General features: G+C 38.8%; 2 protein-coding genes across 5 annotated transcripts in view; both read left to right on the top strand.

Moving 5' to 3' along the window:
- The window catches only part of kiaa0825 (KIAA0825 ortholog), a 139,978-nt gene extending 137,631 nt beyond the window's left edge, over positions 1-2,347 (top strand). For both annotated transcript variants that reach the window (XM_077561610.1, XM_077561611.1), the window contains exon 23: positions 1,283-2,347. In XM_077561610.1, the coding sequence (XP_077417736.1) occupies positions 1,283-1,466 (184 nt within the window). In that variant the 3' untranslated portion in view covers positions 1,467-2,347. The remainder of the gene's footprint in view (positions 1-1,282) is intronic.
- A 1,144-nt stretch (positions 2,348-3,491) lies between these two features.
- Positions 3,492-13,069, top strand: part of arb2a (ARB2 cotranscriptional regulator A) — a 170,658-nt gene continuing 161,080 nt past the window's right edge. Inside the window, exons 1-4 of one of the 3 annotated variants that reach the window (XM_077561614.1) lie at positions 3,492-3,580; positions 3,993-4,134; positions 4,660-4,761; positions 7,969-8,069. In XM_077561614.1, the coding sequence (XP_077417740.1) occupies positions 4,026-4,134; positions 4,660-4,761; positions 7,969-8,069 (312 nt within the window). In that variant the 5' untranslated portion in view covers positions 3,492-3,580; positions 3,993-4,025. Of the gene's footprint in view, positions 3,585-3,992; positions 4,135-4,659; positions 4,762-7,968; positions 8,070-13,069 lie in introns of all 3 variants that reach the window. The other 2 variants (XM_077561615.1, XM_077561616.1) reach the window with 2 other exon arrangements.

The raw sequence follows: 13,069 nt of genomic DNA on the forward strand, positions 1-13,069 counted from the left end.
CATAATTCTGCTACGGATGGAGTGCGATGCGGAAGCTCAAAGGCATCCATATGGATTTGATTGACTGCAGTCACTAGTCAAGTGACTCCATTGAAATACTCAGAGTGGATTACCAACAACATGACCACCCTTGATGTTTGTCTGTTGAAGCTCTGCACTCGTGTCTGAATGAGGAAAAAGTGTTGGAGAAGCTGTACTGGCACTTAACTCATTTGCTCCCAAAAAAAAGGATACAAAATTATGTTTTAAATTTTTTTACGTTTTTTTTTATTTTTTTTTATGCTAGAGCATACAGAAGGCTTTGATGCAGCCTTAAAGCAAAGGTAGTTATTACAAAAAACGGCCAGCAGGTGGCAGCAGAGTATAAGAGATCAACCAGAGCCCTGTTGCAAAAAGCTCTTCCCCCCACTGTTTTAAACAGGTTTGTGAATAATGATGAAACTTAGCTATATTCTAATGCTAATTGCTGCAAAACGGAAACATACAAATATACTTTCTTTTCCTGATGAAAGAAGAGACTAATCGTTCTTTTGGTAGGTTTCATGTTTTTATAGCAATAGAACACAATATTCTGTGGGCCTTGCGAAATCTGTCAAAATCCAGTAAAGCAGCCGGGAGCGAAGGGGCTTGCACGGGGACAATTTCTCCCTTTAGTTAAAGGTAGTAGTTCCATCTGATTTATAATCGCATTTCATAGGCGAAAATACCAGTGGTACAGTGAAGCACCTAAAGTCGTACAATTTGGAATTCTGAAAGAAAAAAAAAAAGCTTCTAAAAATTGGATGTTGGCATTATCTGCCGTATCACATCTGTCGACTGTTTTAGTCACTGGAGAATATTCCATTTGTTAGCTTTCAAAAAGTTGTTTTTCTGACACTTTCCTTGGTGAAGTCTGGACTTACATGAGATGCCTTCATTCATATTTCAGAGGGTTTCAGTCAGGTACAAACAGCTGATAGTAGTCATAAACAGGAAAGCCATAGGCCGCTTTGACGGAAAGCATCTCACTCTCGTGGTACGTCAAAAACGTCACTGCCTAAGTAAAAAAAAAAGTGCAAAATCCATTGAATCGTTATTGAAGTACAGTTGTTATTTATTTTTTGTTTTCCATATCCAAGAACAGCGGAAATATAATACTATTAAATACACATTTTGCCAAATACTCTCTATAGGAAAGTTTTTAGGTCATTAGTGAGCACCTTCTTTCCAAACCTGGAGTTCAGAAAATGACTTGCTTTTCAAGTCCTGGTTCTAACCCTTCTCACTGTCTTCATGTTTCCAGGTGGGAGATGCAGGACGATGCAGAATTGGAAGACGAGGAGAAAATGATGGTAGAGGAACTCCGACGAGCCTATTTTGTTTGCCACTGCGACGCGGGACTGCAGGAGCCTCGTGAAGCAGATGAAACGACGGCTGAGCGGACCCAAGGGGGGCCGCAACCATCCGATAAAACTGCTGCCCAATAACAGTCCGAGCAGTTGGAATTTTTATCATGTTGTAAATGTTTAGTTGTAATACGCACTCGCGGCTCTCAAGGTATTAGAGTGTGTGTTTGCGTGTTGTGTGTACTGTATAATGCAGGTGTCTACAGTATGTGTGTGCGTTGTGTGACAACAAGAATGAGTGTAATTCAGATTGTCTCTCTTCTTCTCAAATAAGCATCAGTCACATTTCATCTTTTTTGGAGCACATCTCCAGACATCAGTTCTGGGAAACGGAGAAGACGCGTTTGTTTGCCCGGGACAAGATGGGACTGTGTGATCATGAGAGCTTTTTTATTTTTTTAGACAGTGCGTGTAAAGATGTTGGTGTCAGCATACTTTTTCTTGCTTTCTGAAAAAAAAAAAAAACAGCAACATAAAATTACAGTTGGGAAGAGGGATGATGTTTGTTTTGATTGCAGCCTGTACTGAAATCTACCCCACTCTGTAATGTCTTATCAGTATTGTGCAACCCAAGAAAAAAAGTATTTTCTATGTAATATGATTACTAAATGTACAAAAAAAAAGCATATTTATGGTATGTACTTGGGTGGCAATGACAATAGAGAGAAATAATCAATATTAGAAATAAAGCATAATTTGTCAATTGTTGCCATTTTTTTAAGTTATCTCCTTCCCTGATACATATCCTATGCATATGTGCACTCTCAATAAGAGCCTGTAAGAGTTCCGTTATTGTATACATTAGTTTTGGCAACCTAGCTATATCAATTAATTTTCAATACCACTATTTTCTTACTTTGCTTCAAGGTCTTCTTTGAATGTTATGGTTTTCTCATCACACTCATTAAATAAGCGCATACATATTTTGAAATGCTTCAGATGAATGTGATGCTACTCTGTACTGATGCCCACTGAAAAAACAAAGTTGCACAAGTTTTACAGTTTTGGTACAAAATAAATGCTGAAAAACGAATAATATTAAAACTACAGCTTACAAAATGTTCATATGAGCATATTCTATTATTATTATTATTATTATTAAATTAATTTAAGGGTTAGTGCCCTGTCAGAAAGCATTCATTCTCTTCCATAATGCAAATGAAACAACATTACAAATACCAACCCACTTAGACGACACAAAAGACAATAAAATGTTCGGCAAGTCATTTCTGCCTCTGTTGCAGAACACAGGCTAAACGGCAACAACAGCACCATTAATCTTTGAAAATGTATCATAGATAACCTAAAAAAGGTTTTAGCTTGGTGATGCAAGTTACTAATCTGTTATTTTAATATAACTGCTTTCTCCTTTCTGCTGCTTCTTTATCAGCCGTCCTGGAATAAACCCATTCTGTTTCCATACGGTTTCAATTGCAGAATGCAGGCAGGTGCTGGGTTCAGCTGACACCTGTCAGCGAACCTGACAATATGAATCACAACAAATCGTTACAAAGAATGGTTCCTCACAAAGGCTGTATTGAATATTCTATTATACAGGACTCATCTGGGGATTATTAGGGCCACGTAAACATTTCAATCAGATTCAGAGAGCATTCAGAACTGACTTAGTGTCATATTAGCACAGACAGCCACAGATTATTGATGCTGCAACCCATTTCTGTTTATTTGTGTACAGTATTCACAAAAATGCATGCTTCACACTTACTGTATGACATATTAATTAATGACTATATACAAATACAACTTTACAAACACAATGCTTAAATGGATTGTTCAAATTTATCAATAAGTAACAAACTTGATCACGTGTTTATTGTTATCTATCTGTGAAGTCAGCCCCCGCCCCTGTGCCCCCAAGTACATTCAAAGTCTGTACTTTAATGCTTTACTTTTATCACTTTATTTACTTTTACATACAGGTGTTTTAGTCAGTTATTGTACTTTTAGTTTTACTTGTCAACTGTTCTGAACGCGTCCAATAAAGCGCCATGAAAACAGCAGTAGCAGCAGCGGTGCCGCTGTACCTTTAAGAAAAAAAGGTTTCCACTCTGTTGCCCCGGTAACCCGGAAGCTTGCAGCCTGCACGCGCATCTGCTTGGAGTACTTCCTGTTTTGGAGACGTTGTCCAGGAAGCAGCAGCGAGTGTCGTGTCGCATGTCCCTCAAGGCGTGTGAGTGAGTGAGTTCAACATGAACAACATGCTTGTGTCATTCTGTCCCAACTAGCGTGTCTTGTTTTGCTTTTCAAAGCATGTGAAACAAAAAAAACACGACTTACTCGTAACACGCCTCGCTTGCAGTTGCTCCACATAGAGGCGGGGTACACTCACTCTCAACAGGTTTTTGGGAGTATTTAAACCAATAACAATGCACAATTGCAGTTTTTTGGTGATGTTTGCAGCATTAACGTGTGTGAAAAGTGGAGCTAGCACGAGTATTTGACAAATACTTGCAATAAACTGTTTTTCCCTTTCTACTTGTAAGACACTGAATTATTAATGCTAGTGTCACAATTGTGTAATAATAGAGCCGCATGCATTTGAACAAGAGGTCTATATAATTCTCATTTTGATCTCACCATTCAAAGGGGACATCTCGGTGATTTTTGGAACCGGATTCGATGCTTAGCTCTCAGCTCTGTGCTGCTAAACCAGCTGTGTGCATATTGTTGATCGTCATGGCCCAGGTGGCCGGCCAGGAGGACGGAGAGAAAACCACAGCGCTCAAAGGTAATTGTGTACAAATATTAGATACTGTATGTCAGTGGCACTGGGCAGGCTGTGTATTTAGTACCTGGCCCTTTAGTGGAGATTTGCCCAACTTAATCCAACTCTTAATACCACAACGGTCATGTCACAATTACAGAAACCATGACACTATACAAAAACACAATGGCACAGTACACAACTGCATTTCAGAAACAATATTTATCTAATAACATGAGGCTCATTAGCCCATATAATGTACAGGAGTTGTGTTAACAAATCTCTGTGACTGTGGACGATGTGGTATTGTGTTATGTGAGGAAGCCGGAGAATACACATGCAAACACGGCGAACACCGAGTCAAATAAGTACTGTAAAGGCACTACAATTCTTTTTTTTGGCGCTCATTAAGTTGAATTGTAATTTACAGACTTTTTTTTTCTTTTCTAAAGTAAAATATCAAATAGTCAATTGCAAAGAGCTCTGCTTTTGCAATTTTTAGAGCTATCAAGATAAAACAATCTGACATGATGTTCTGTTTCTTCTCAGACTTGCTGTCAAGAATAGATTTAGATGAACTCATGAAGAAAGATGAACCCCCCTTCACGTTTCCCAAAACCCTGGAGGAGTTTGAATATGCGTTCAATGAGCGTAAGTGTACATTTAAAGGCATGCTCTGTGATATGTGCAGTAAAGCAACAGCTTTCTGATGATGTCATCAGCAACTATGAAGTAGTTCATGCAAAAATAAAGTCCACAGACTGACAACCAAGGAAATGCATTTATAATAGATTTGATCATGCTACCATTTTCCACACAATTTTTATGGAGTTACATCTGACAAAAAAAAAAAAATCCTAATTTTTGGATGCGGAATACAAAACTGATCTCAGCTCAACGTTTTGAGCTTTTTTCTTAAAAATAAAGAAATAAATGTGTAAGTGTTAAACAAAATAAAATAGTACTGACCTATAGAGATATTGTGATTGTGCAAACATAATCATAATCAGATCTTCTTACTACAGCTAATCAGTGGATTTTTTTCTGATCTGGAGGGTACGCTGTACAGAAAAAAAAACTTGACAAGCTAGGAAAAAAAAACTTGACAAGCTAGAAAAAAAATCTGACTGCAGTTTTGGAATCAGCATGCCAATTTTAATTTTAATCAGCAAAAAAATCCAACTCAACAGACTTTTTTTTTTCTTTCAAATTGTTCCCTGATGGCACTTACATTAAATGTTTGGAATCTTAAACAGCATAACAGTAAGCATGAGGACCAACGCAATGCTAAATAACTTGGTAGCCATTTTAACACCGGACATCTATGCTGTTGCCATGCATCTAATTATTTTATAGTGGCAACCTTCATCGGTTGTGTGAATGCACACTGGATTGAAAAGCACAAGCGAATAAATTCAAACAAGTTTAAAAGTGTTTCAGTAAAGCTTTCTTGTGACTGTGCAACCCCCTTTGATTTTTTTTTTAAATCACAATATAATGTCTTCAAAATGTAAGGATTATTGTTCCACATGAAAAGAGACTAAGATCTAAATTAAGTTTAGCTGCTGGACGTCATGTTCCAGGGACTTTGGTCTTCTGGAGTCATACTTTGTGAAACAGTAAGCAAACAGCAACATCCCATAAATGAGGCATATTTTGGGTGCATGTGTGTCCAGATGATCTCAAAGTCCCTTTAGAATTCACCTGGCCATCTTTGATCGAAGCAGGTGGCAAAACGGGGGAGTTGGAAATGAAGATGCAAGGGGGGGGGGGTGGGATTGGGGGTGTTTTGTGGCTCTTAGCATTCCCCTCCTGCATTCCCCTCCCTCTGTTCTCTGTCAGTATCTCTGTTGGCTGTCTGGCTGGCTGAGTGTGGGACATGTTATGTACTCTACGGCCCGTCAGAAACCTACTCAGCCTTGCCCTCCGCCTGCCAGCTCATTTGCATAATCTCACTGTGCCTAAGAACAGAGATGGAGAGGAACATAGCCATCCACCACACCCCGTTTACGCCGGAATGCCGCCGCCTGCCAGCGCCGTTCCCCTCCCTCAGTTCCCAGCTTGGTGTCCCATGAAGAGATGAACACTTTTTCTTCACCTTTCTGCCTTCACTGCCCTTTACTTTCTTGTCTTCTTTTTCCTCGTATCCACTCCCATCATTCCGTGCACACACATATGCAGATTCCTACCCAGCTGTATATCTTGTCCCTTTCCACCCAAGCCTATATATTTTTTTTTTTTTGAAGGAGAGCTTTTTTATTAAAGGCACCCCCCCCTCCTCCCTCCAGTCAGCATCTCCAAAATGTCTTTCTTACAGTCATTTTATTTCCACAGTTACACCTCGACTACCTCGGCCTGAGACAGGTGGAACAAAAATGTTAATTTGACCATGTAATGACGCGGGTGCCGACAAGGCTGTGTACAATAGTTTGCAGGTGTCTTAATCACTGAAGATGATGGCTTCATTTCACTAGCCCTCCGGTTTTTCCATTACTGGAAATCCAAGGTTATGTACACCTAATTAAGCGGCCAAATTGAGAACAGAATGCTAATTATGACAGAAAAAGAGGAGAAAAGTTGAGAAAACGTTATTCCTCTGAGAGGATCTGTTGGGGGGGGGGGGGTTGGGGGTGGAGCTGTACATGCCCTCACATAGGCAGACACGCGCTCACGCTTTTCCTCAAGCACACACACCTTCCCCATTGTAGGATTTCATTATAGCTCCTTGTGCTTCTCTTAGGCGGTGGTGTTTAGATTCTCTCTCCTCCATGAATGCATAATTGATTTTCTTCAAGGTACTTTAGTGCTTTATCCTAACTTTGCAACCCTCTCCTCCTCCTCCTCCAGGTACAAGTCTTGTTTTAATGCAACACGATGACAAACCAAGATTAGGATTAGGCGTTGTTTAACAACTAACTTATAAAGTCGGCGCTGTGAGACTCGCTTTGCATTTGCCCTGTAAGGTTTCTGGCGGTGAAAATTGTGGCAATTTAGCAAGCGATGAGAAATAGCTTATATATTTGTTTTCCGTGATAAAGTATGAGCGCCCTCTGGCTATTTGGGTTACTTATGCATATTTTTTAGTGGTTCGGCTTGCACAACTTTTGCAGTCATAAAAGGTCAAAATTAAATTTAGCACTGCTTAGTCTTTTATTGTGTCAGCCGCAGAATCGATGGCCTCATTGCAGAGGTATGAACCTTGAAATTGTGGAGCTATACAAGGGTAATTTTTTGACAAAAGAAAATGAAAGTATTTTTTTGTCTGTCTTGTTTATATTGAATATAACTTGTCCTTAAAGTTACCCATATAGATGGAAATATGTGGATGGATTGTGCCTCTGTTCTAATAAATTCCTGATTTTGTAGTATACTTCTTAAAACCTTTGGGTTTAAAATGTCTTAGACTACCCAAGAAGAGACTGAAGAGATACACCCTCAGAAACAAAAGCAGAACTGAAAGAGGCCACAGTAAAGGCCTGAAAAAGCTTGTTCAGATGAAGACAGTCAAGTCAATGGGTCACAGGCTTCTTGCAGTTATTGCAAGTAAGGGTTATGCCACCAAATATTAAATGCTATGCACTTGAAGTTCATTTAATCATGTCTGTTCCAGTACTTCCAGTGAATTGATGGAACCTAAGAATACAATTGCATGTTAACTGGGTAATCGGCCATCTATTCCATTCCATTCCAATTGTAGCACTGACGTCATAATTATTTGCCTTCAAATAAACGTCTTATGCTTATTTGTTGGACGAGTAAGACAAATTGTATTAAACTAATATCATGCATGTCAAGTATCATGGACCATCTCTCAATGTTTTTTTTTAAACCATTGTCATTTATCTCTGGCTCTTTTAGACGGTCAGCTCCGACACACGAAAACAGGAGAACCTTTTATCTTCAACGCAAGAGAGGATCTCCACCGCTGGAATCAGAAACGTTACGAAGCTCTCGGAGAGGTAAGCAAATTATTTGTGGATTCTGGAAACAGTGCAAGGTCATTTACGAGCCCGGGTCACCTGCCTGGCCTATGTAGGCTTGACAGAGCTTTATAAACTAGCAATTTAAACTGAGGTTTGTTGTGCTCGGAACAAAACAAGAAACTTGCGAAATTGTTAGTTTTTCATTTTTTTTTATGTGATTTTGGATTCAAATGCCCTTTTTCTCCTTCATTAATTCAGTGATGCGTAGTCAAGAAAGTAGCATGTCATGTTGAACATGTCTAAATCTAGCTAGCCAGCCTTTCATTTTCACTCTCCGCAGTGAGATCATATGATGGCAGCAGGTGTTCTATCAAATTAATTTTACAGTTAAGGGTCGTTATGAAGTTAAAGACCAAAATGTTTTGAACAACCAGTTGATTTTGAAATCCGAAGCTATGTTAACTCTTTGACTGCCAAGCGTTTTCAGAAAAGGGATGCTGTGGGTGCCAGCTGATTTAAGCATTTTGACTGATCTTTCAAGGTCCACAGAAAAATTTGTGTTTGGACTGTGGAAACACACATACTACTAAATGAAAGATTGAACTCTCATCTTTCATCAGAAAAGTTTTTCAGTAATCAACAATAGAAAATGGTTTGTTTCACCCAAATGCTCTGTTTTGGACCAAAATACGGAGAAATCAAGCTTTTTGTGAAACGATATTATTTCATGCACTCTAGTGAATTTGACACTTGTCCAAAGAGAGTCATCGCTGCCATCTAGTGCCCAAAAATAGTCATTATACTAACTCGATCTGCTTGATTCCTTCAGCACAGCTGGCCAAGGCTTTCCTCCACCCGTTTCCAAAAAAAAACAAAAAAAAAACATAGTTAACGTCTTTTAACGTCTTTGGCAGCCCTCATTTGGATTTTACTAAACGTTATTAAACGTTTTTGGCAGTCAAAGAGTTAAGTAAGATCTGGCAAAAAATAAATGCACATAAAACTATTGAAAACAAAACATTTTTGGTACAAATTTTCTGCCCAAAAGAAAAGTAGTCAATTTGCTTTAGTGGGCCACATAAAATGATGTGAGGGGCTGGATCTGGCCCTGGGCTTTGATTTTGGCACCCGTGGTTTATATTGTGTGTTGAGTGGGGGCGATTGAACCACGCGATTCAATAAGACATAATATTACAGTCAGTAATAACAATTGGTGTATTCATATTTTGATAGCGAAATACAGCACAAGGCAAGTACATAGATTAGTGGTGGCCATTTTCATCGGGAACATTAAGTATTAAAGGCTTAATTATTATGGACCTGCCTGCCCATAGTACCCATACTAATGAACAGGGAGTTTAATATTCCATTAAGATAATGAGACAAATATTCTTTTGTAATATTTGTTCTTTCTATTTGAATCTTTCCCCGCACCTTATTTAATTGCTGTGTGTGTTCTGTGAAGTTCAAAGCAAAATGATGGAGGCGTTTGTGGGATTACTGGGTTGTTTTTATCATTTACAGGTATAACACGGGTAGAAAGTGGCTCCCTTTGAGAGTCAGCCTTCTGTGAGGGATTATCTGCCTACCCTCTGCCTGCTAATGCATCTCGCAGCATCTATACAGGATGTCGATACAAATACCTGCCCAAAGACTAGCAGAGGCTCTGAAAATGGCAACACACGTTTTAAATGTAAACTGTAGCAACCATAGGTGGCCAAACATTTGGAAGCAAACAAATAATCATCAACAATTATGTATGCAAATGTTTATTCGTCACATGATTAAAACATTGTCTGGAGCAATGGGGGGGGGGGGTAGTAGTGAATGGAGCTTGTGCGATGAAAGAAAGTGCACACATTGCACTGCAGGAGATTGAAAATATAGGAACATCACTTGCATGAATAAGCAGCATTATCCATCAAGGCCACTCAACAACAACAACAACAAAAGTGGCTTCGGAAGTTATTACGGAAGCGTGTAAGTGCCAATGCGGAGTAAACATTTTTGACTGGCAAATGCGTTCAAACGTACTGTACTTGCAAAAAAAACATTTATACATATTTAAATAATAAATATGTTTGAACGTATTTGCAAGTACATTCAAACGTACTTGTAAATAAGTTTAAATGTACTGGTAGGCTAAATGCTAAAATCTTTGTTACCATAATGCTACGGGGTATTGACTTGCGCATACCCCGTGGCATTATGGGAAAAATGCAGAACAGAAAACATACACTGCAGATATAATAATAAATCCTAAACATTATGAATAAACAACGTTAACTTACGTCCGAACGTATTGGTACAATTTTGGCCAAATGGTAAAAAATTTCTCTTTTTTTTTCCCCCTGTGGCATTATGGGATTTAAAAATGGCAAAAAAATGCTCTCCCCCCCCCCCCTGTGGCATTATGGGATTTAAAAAAAATGATACATTTTTAGCATTTAGCCTACAAGTATGTTTGAATGTATTTGCAATGACGTTCTTTCAAAAGTATTTAAATATGTTTAAAAGTCTTTGCATATACATTTGAATATATTCGCAAAAGTCAAAAGTGTTTACTCCATATTGGCAGTTTATACGATTCCGTAAATTATAAACACATTTAATTGTAAAAGTAGGTGCTGCTTAGTCAGCAGTACATGCATGTGAGTGTCATGCATACAGCTGCCCTATTTCCCTCAGTTACTTTTTTGTTGCATTTATTAAAATAAAATAAAAAACATTGCCATTTTTGTTGGCACTGTCCAGAGCTGTCGTCTCAGTGTAAAGATTAAGAGGACTTTGATTTGACAAGATGTTTGTAAATTGTAAAAGATGGTATATGTGTTCATGTTATCATTTTTTTTAATGTGAGGTTGTTGGGAGACCCGAGAAAGGATCAAAGAAAAGAAAGGAAAGGAAATTTTTTATCAAATAAAAAATATTTTGGAATTTCATCTGAAGGTGAGACCTTTGCGTGATGCTCACGCTGACTCACTTGCCAACTGAAGCTGGGGGGGAGTGCACTGCATGCCCCCCCCCCCCCCCCCGCCCCAAGTCATACGTCCCAAGGGTAGAATAAGCATATGTGTCTTGCCATGTATCTCTCTTTTTTTCTTTTGTGTGTGTGTGTGTGCGTGTGCGTGCAAGCTTGCCATGTATCTCCTGAAAATATCCCAATGCCCACCATCAACCACAAACTCGAGAAGAGGCCATAGTTATACGTGCCCCCCCCCCTCCCCCAGCGGCACAAATATTAGTTTGCATATCCATCCCTTCCTCCAGTCTCTCTTTCACTGTTTTTATATCTTCATGGGGACGGTGTGTGCGGCAGCAGCCTGACTGTATTGTCAGACACATCACAGCACCACATGTCCAATTTGCACTTCAACCTCGTCTGAATGGAGGGACCCAAAGCACGACAGGAGCGTGCGGATAAGGATGTGATGTCCTCCAAATGAAAGAAAGTGCAGAGAATTTGCACCCCGTTTTTAAGACGTGAGAACTGCTTTTGACATTCCGCACATGCTGTAGACGTACCATGATGTGGGAACAGAAATAGATTTGCAAATATTTTCATTATGGATTCATTCATTGTGCACAAAATATCGTGCTGTCAGATGATACCCACTGCAGGAAAAGAAAATTATTTTTGATTTTTTTTCGTCTCATTTAATTGAATCTTTTCAAAATATGGCTTTGCTTTGACATGCTATTCAAATCATCGCTGATTGTGAATCTTGGATTAATGGTGCTCATGCAAGTGGCAGCTTTTTCACTAGCACTGTGTTTTTCGATCGAAATGGCTTTTTAGTTATTTTTCTCCTTATTCTGGACTTTCAGACTGCATAGGAATTATCATCTTTATTTTTTGTTCTATTTATTATGGGGGAAATACTTGCATAGATGCTATATTTGTCTCTTATTTTTTTTATATTATTAGTATATGGAATTTCTACTTTGCCCTGTATTGTTTTTGTAGAGATAATTAGAACAGTGGATTTCTTTTGCTGATAAAAAAAAAATCTATCAGGTTCCATTTCATCCATTCCATCCATCCATCCAACCAACCATCCATGCATCCAACCATCTATGCATCATCCATTCATCCGTCCATCCAGTTATCCATCCATTTTATCCATCCATCCATCTTGCCACCCGCTATTATTTTTCATGAAGGCACAATGTGTATCTGCGAGATTCCGTTACGAATGAGCATCCATCCATCCATCCATTTGCTCGCTGGAGCCTATCCCAGCTGGCTTCGGGCAGTAGGCGGGTTACACCCTGGTCTGGTTGCCAGCCATTCGCAGTGAATGAGCATACACATATAGGTAAATCAGTGATTGCAAACTAAAAGCAAAATATACAAAAGGAAAGCAAAAAGCAATAGGGAACAAATAGCAAGTTGCAACAGCCTTACTGAATTTACATGATCAAGGAGTACAATGTAGTACAAACCTATGTCATCAGACAACTTAAAACTTAAAACTTTTAATGAAATTGTTATCCATTTAATGCACTCGTTATATACTCCACAAATTCCGGAACCGCCAAAATGACTAAACAATATAGTCTAATCTTGGAAATATCAATAATGCTATCTTTGTAAAGTCCGAATTTTTGATAAATCTCATATTGGATCTCATTAGATTGTGCAGACACACCTAATGAAGTGTCCAGTGAAATGCCTGGAAAAAAAATTACCGAAGCTACTGGATTGCTCTTTGTAAATGGCATCAATTTTTGCATCAGATAATGATGCACTGTGGGGCGTGTGCATTACCCCACACACATTTTCCACACAATGTTAATGGGCACATTGTAACTTTATCATCAAGATAAAGCGCCCAGATTCTCCAAATTTCAACCCTTGTGTTCTGTATCATTATGACTACCACTTAGTCAGCTTCTTACTCAGCTAAGTTTTCTGTTGCGCCGGGATGTGTGAGGCTTATATTACATTCCGAACGCAGCATTTGGGGTTGAACAGGTTTCAGAATTATACCTAAGAAAAAACAAACTTTAAGCTTGACATGTTATTTTTGGTA

This window comes from Vanacampus margaritifer, chromosome 3 (genome assembly GCF_051991255.1).
Source record: "Vanacampus margaritifer isolate UIUO_Vmar chromosome 3, RoL_Vmar_1.0, whole genome shotgun sequence".
Lineage (NCBI taxonomy): Eukaryota > Metazoa > Chordata > Actinopteri > Syngnathiformes > Syngnathidae > Vanacampus > Vanacampus margaritifer.